Consider the following 6,483-nt stretch of genomic DNA (forward strand, 5'->3'; position numbering starts at 1 on the left):
GTTCTTAGTCACCCCTTGTCAAGGTTTGATGTGATGAGGCTGCTGGGACAGAATACAAACCAGCATAGTGTTTTCTGTAGGCTTTAGACACCACAATTGGATCGCTTTTGGGTCCCTTCTTTCTGCCCTTCAAAGAGAAGGCGGTTGGCTTATTTCTTCGGCGATGCCTCATATACTTAAAGTGCACAACATTGTTTTTCTGGGTGAGGTCTAGCCTCTTGGCCTGTTTTCGTATCCGTCTCGAAGGGACTGGACCTTACTGTGGTGCTGCGATTTGTGTACCTGGGCGACCCATCGAGCTGTCGATCGTCAGCAGAATCTGGCGACCAAAGGTGTCCCTTCCAAATTCGTATCCATTATAAGGGCAGTGTATGCGAGCTCCGGTGGGCGAGTACGAGTATACGGGAAGCTCTCGCCCGAGTTCACACGTTCAGTGGTGTAAGACAAGGCTGTACTCTCTCACCCTTCCCATTCAACTCTGTTATTGATATCCTGTTTGAAATTACTTTGTCTGCTCCTGAATCCTCGGGAGTCGAAATGCTCCCAGCACGTTCCCTCACAGACATTGAGTATGCGGACAATATTGCTCTCCTTGGTTCCGATTCTTCCCAAGTGCAAACAATTTTAAATAACCTAAATAACTCTGCCGTACGGTTTGGCTTGCGTTTCACACCTGCAAAGTGTAAAGTGTTGCTGCATGACTGCGTGGGATCAAACCCACACCTCATGCTTGCAGGTGAGCCAATCAACGTAGTGGATAAATTTGTTTTCCTGAGCAGTTGTGTAAGTTCCGCTGGACTGAGATTATTTCTCGAATCGGAAAGGCCAGGGCAGCTTTTGCTAACCTTCGACACCTATGGCGACGCAGTGACGTGAGTTGGTCTGTCAAGAAAAGAGTTTGCAATGCGATGGTGCGATCCATACTGCTATATGGATCAGAGACGTGGCTCCTACGTGCAGAGGACATATATGGAAGATGTTAGTGTTTGATCATCGGTGTCTCCGAACCATTGTTGAGGTCCGGTAGGGACATCAGATTAGTAACGCTGAGGTACGCCAGATGGTCCTCGGAAGAAAGAACTCTGCCACGATAAACGAGTTACTCACGTTTCATAGGTTGCGTTGGTTGGGACATGTACTCCGCATGCCAGAAGACCGCCTGTCTCACAGGGCTCTTTTTTCCCGGCCCTGTGCTGAGTGGAAGCGACCGATAGGTGGACACTGACAACGAAGTACGAAAACACTAACCAATGACGGCAGCTGCTGTCTCCCTGGATGGGGACCCCGGGACCCATCTTACCAATGGTCAATGACAATGGTAGAAATGGCCCAATCGTGCATTGAATGACGTTCGTGCATCAAAGCTATCGCCTCTAATGCTTAGCTACCCAATTCCCGAACAAACTGAATGTCTTTTGCTTCAGGGCCTCGTTTTACCTTCCTCATCCCCATTTTCCGGTGCTCCATACTGTAGCAGATGGAACCCATATGCCTGTGGCACACGGTTTTTAGCTGATAAATTGGATTGACTGAAATTGTGCGGTTCTCTGGGTCAATTAAGATCATTATAGAAAGAAAGAAAAGAAAGAAAGCGTTCAGCCGTAGCACCCTTCCGGTGCCTAGCTGCCATGCCACCCGAAGGATGCACGAGGGCTAGGATACTGCCAGGTTGCCCAAGCCTAGACAGGGGAAGTCGAGTGGCGGAGGTCGGATTAGAACCACGAACCTTCCGGTCAGTAAATTCGCGCTCTAACCACTTTGGCCATCTCGCCCCAAGCTTTATGCGGTATACGTTCTGAGGCTGAGGACAGGTTTCGCAAAGATTTGTCACGACTGATTCGGTCAGCAAGGAGGACGGATATTGTAATCTTGGCCCATGAATCCTCCTCCCGTAAAATCGTACGTGTTTGGTTGCACGGTAGAATTACAGATGCAGAAATACTCTATAACATGAGTCCAGGTTTGGTCGTAAAATCCCTTGGTGACGGTGTAGCACTGTATTCTGTGCGTTGTTTATTCATGATACTTACTCATCCTAACTGGTCGATTACTTTAGGATGTTTTCACTGGCTTCCATGTGATGACAGCTACCCAACTGCCCCTACTTAACGTCCCTCAATCTCCCCAGTTTATGGTATCATCTGTTATAAATGTACACCTTTGTCCATCATGGAAAACTTTCACTTTTTATTTGACTTTTCTGTCATTTAAATTTGCGTGAGTCATTTCAGACACCCCTTTATATAACCACTTAGATGCGACTAGATTTCGATGAAGCAACAAGCCGAACCTTGTTTCCACAGTTGCTGGATGCAACGTTGCATAAATGCTTCGTCCTCTGTTGGTACAGGTGTCACTTCTGTTTACAGTTTCAGTATGTTCCCTCTATGCATTCCCTTAGTAACACAGCGTCCTTGATCCCTGACAACTTACGCAATCTGGCCACCCCCATAGTTCAGTAGTGGCCAGTCCTCTTACCAAATCTGTGTTAATATCTAGGGGTAGCATGGCGTCATTCCGATGAGTCCCTCCGGGTACTGGAGTGATCGGCATTCAAAAGTGTTCCGATTCGCATGGGAACCAGAAAGTAAATTCGCAAACGCATTGATGCGTGCATTTCATGCTGCATTTTACATCCAATCGATAATTCGAACGGGGTTCTATGTGCCACGATAGTAAGGACGAGGTTAACTTTAATTGATATCAGGCATAGCGTTTCAAAGCAAACTCAAACATGTACAGAAAAGAGCTCACTAAACAAACTATCCCCCGGAGTCGTGGAATTCGATACACTCAACACTTTCGCATAAACATCACAGAGAGTTGCAGAAGTTCTCGGGTACCTGTATGTCTCTATTTTCTCGTACGTACAGCCCATCACTTTTTTATTCTCTGGAATTTATCACGGTCGTTCATAGACTTAGTCAGATCCACTTGAGGCAATGTACTAGACAAGCTGTTCCTCCTCAAAACCAATACATTTCGTGAAAAGGGTGAGTTTACTCAACAAATGCTGAGAGTAAGTGATAACACTGACGCAGCACCGCTGGAGAATGTTTTAACGGACTTTTCTACCGGAGCTGTACCTCCCCATTGGAATTGTGGCACAAAGTTGGTTCCAGGCATAACCAGATTGAACAGAATGCAAATATTGATACCGTGAAGACTGATAGCTAAATAAACCGGAGCCCGCTAGTTGAGATAGGAAAATGAATTTCGTGCCGTGGAGAGAAATAGGAACCTGAGTTAGTATTAGTTTGCGTTAGTAAAAAATGAATGAGTGCTTAACTGGATGGTCCTTGTAAGAATATCTCGTTTTCCAAACTTGTTAGGATCTAGTTTTCTAGATTATGATACAGAAAAGTAATAATTGTTCAGCTGAAACACCCTTTTGGTGTCTAGCTGCCATGCCATAGCAAGCGTGGTTAGTAAAAAATGAATGAGTGCTTAACTGGATGGTCCTTGTAAGAATATCTCGTTTTCCAAACTTGTTAGGATCTAGTTTTCTAGATTATGATACAGAAAAGTAATAATTGTTCAGCTGAAACACCCTTTTGGTGTCTAGCTGCCATGCCATCCGAAGCAAGCGTGAAGCATGACACACTGTCAATTTGTCCAAATGTAGACAAGAGTAGTCGAAGTGCTGGGGTTGGATTCGCCCCGTAACTGCTAAACTGTATCGAGCTCACTTATATTCGATATATATCGTTCTGTTATTCCCTTATTCCAGGTTCAGAGGACGATTCTGGTGTTCACCGAAATGCGCGGCGCAGTTTCTTGGCTGTGTGCACCTTCAGTGCAATTCTTACCGTGCCGATTCAAGAAATACTATCCATCGTGGAAAACACCATTCATTCTAGATGACTTTCAGACTTTTACACAGTCTTCGCCCAGCTCCTACGAAGAGTGGAATAGGGAGTGGAAAAGATCTGATCTTCCCAGGGCGCTACAGTCCTTCGACATATCTCGCCTTCCTTCGCATCTGAAAAAGCGCTTGCGACCAACCAAAGATTTCTTCGTTGAAAGTAGTCCGGTTGAGTCCACTCTGGACTATAAGCGACGTCTGTTTGGTGAATATGGCTTTATTAGTGGTGTTGATCCGTCCATTCTTTTTGTCGATCCGGAGGTAGCCAGTTTCGAAAGTTCCCTGGGACAAGCAACCGAACGTCCGATCGAGGAGGTTTTGGAAGAAGCTAAACAAGCGAAAGCTGCTTTCGATGAATTGGTGAACGAACGGTGAGTATTTCACTCCCTAATATATTTTTACCCTAGGATAAAAAACGTCAAATCCAACATGAAAAAAATGCCTGAGCTTATTGAGAAGCATGAATTTCAGAAATCAAAGCAACATTCAATCAGTGAGGTTGAAGAACAAAAGAGAAGAGCTATACTGGAAGAGGTACACTAATTACATACACTGAATCACTCATTATCAATTTTAAACAGGCGCGCGATCGTTTTGGTTACTACCTGGACCCGAGGGACCCAAAGTTTATCAAATTGAAGCAAGAAATCGAAGAACGCGAAAAACTTGCCAAGAAGCAACAGAAAAAGGCCAACCGATGATCATTCTGGGTACAAGAATCCAACTTGTACATACTAGACACGAAAAATCAGTTTAACCCCCAATTTCCTTGTCTTTTCATCCCAGCTTGAGGTTTTGTCCATTCAGAAACGGTATTTCGTTGTGAATAAAGCCCAGGTGACTAAAAGTTTACACGGAGTGGATCTTACTTCCATTAACAATCCTCTAGAACACAACCTTACGTGTCACAGTTAACGGATTCGCTGAGCCCCGTGCGACATGATTTCTGAACTCAAGTTGGCAACCTCAGTTTACTGGCTAAACCAGTGTTCCTAGGGAGTCAATCGCCAAGAGAATCTCCTGGCACATCCATCCACTAGTTTTCACTCGTGAACCCACTGTTTTTCTTGCCGACTTGTTTTTTTCAGCGCTTTTAGACTGCCTGTCGTTAAATGCTGTGGTGAACCAAACCACAGTACGTGTATGGTTCCCGAGTTAAGCTACATTGAAACAAACAACGTTGACATTCTGAGTAACGGGTGGGGCATATATCACAAGTTAGATTGCCGACATGATGTGACTCCAAAATTGACCAAAAAAGATGAAACAATTCGGTTTCATAGCTGCTGTTTGGTTGGACATTCTGGTCTATGGCAAAGTATAAGACATCGAAATAAACAAGAGGGAACCTACACTTAGGTGTTCTTCGTTATATAGTTGAGTCTGGGTGGGTGATCACTTGTGTTTTCCTCTTACTTTCCAGGCGGGATAACGACTGGTTCGCACCAGATACTTGAATTTCTGGAAATTTATCCTTAGTCTAAGATAAAAAGGTAACAGGCATCTGTGGACTGGTCGCACGCTCAAAGTGACTGTAAAATAGCTTAAACATCCACTTAAGATTTCGAAGGAAACGGCGGTCCTTAATTTTGTGCAAATAAGAATTCTCCTTTGGAAATAATGTCGGGAAGCTCTATGGATGATACGGCCGCCAGGCTTATGCCGTGGCGATTTTCACGAGGTAATCGGCTTTCTCGAAAATTGGTATCGCTGTTGACTTCATTCCCTGTGAAATCCGTCTTTGTTCCCTATGGTCCATGTTAAGTTGGTTATCATAGCTCTGTTGTCTCAACCCGTCTAGGCATGTTTCTCTGTGGTGTTTGCGATACATAGTGCGTATTTCTGTACTGGACTATCATGAGTTGTTTCTAGTATATCTGTCCCATGTAGCCAGTTGAATCGTCCTGTTTTCAGCCCATCAAGCAAGACAACGTTTTGTGACCACATTGTTAATCCTCCCTTTTCAATGGGTGCTCCAACTGAATATTGATGGTTTCCGGGGTCTTCATCTCCCAGATAGTTTCCCGGCACCCGACCCAATGGAACCGGTGTAATCGATTTTCCCATATTTCCAACTAGGTAGAACACAACATTCCTGTCAACTGCAGGCCGCCCGTTGGGAGGTGGTCGAAGTAGTTCCTTCTATGAAATATCTGTCAAGGGGATCAACCAACTATCTAGTTTTATACCTGACAACTAAACGAACCCCGACGAGAACTCCAGCTAATCACCGGTGACCCGTTTATTAGGTTCACGGTTTTTCATTACTTTTCAAAGGTTTATTTAAGCAGTGTCTCATCAGCACTTTCTGTCAGCACTGAGCTAGACCGTCTGCATTGTATCTGATGAACCAAAATGTTCATCTCCTTGTTTAGCAGAAAACCACCCAGTCGTCGTCGGACCAAGTGAATAAAGTACTGGGATTACGGACGGATCACCGGTTTTTTGTGAGTCGGTGGTTCCTCGATCGGTTTCGAACATTAATCAGTTTAGAACAAACCAAATACCTCTGCAATGTAGCTGGGTAAATGAAAACAGCAGAGCAACTAGTGAGCGATCAAATATACCAAGGTTATGCTTCGTACTCATCGAGCGCACCATTCACTGCACGCCTCACT

General features: G+C 44.7%; 1 protein-coding gene across 1 annotated transcript; it reads left to right on the forward strand.

The window, feature by feature from the left end:
* Window positions 1-537: 537 nt before the first annotated feature.
* T265_05766 (hypothetical protein) lies at window positions 538-4,566 on the forward strand (the record flags this gene model as incomplete). The annotated part of the gene is made up of 4 exons (XM_009170846.1): window positions 538-736; window positions 3,861-4,236; window positions 4,273-4,399; window positions 4,447-4,566. 4 exons carry the CDS (start codon window positions 538-540, stop codon window positions 4,564-4,566), a joined length of 822 nt encoding a protein of 273 aa, XP_009169110.1.
* Between the last annotated feature and the right edge of the window lie 1,917 nt (window positions 4,567-6,483).

The sequence above is a fragment of the Opisthorchis viverrini genome (assembly GCF_000715545.1).
Source record: "Opisthorchis viverrini unplaced genomic scaffold opera_v5_106, whole genome shotgun sequence".
Classification (NCBI taxonomy): Eukaryota; Metazoa; Platyhelminthes; class Trematoda; order Opisthorchiida; family Opisthorchiidae; genus Opisthorchis; species Opisthorchis viverrini.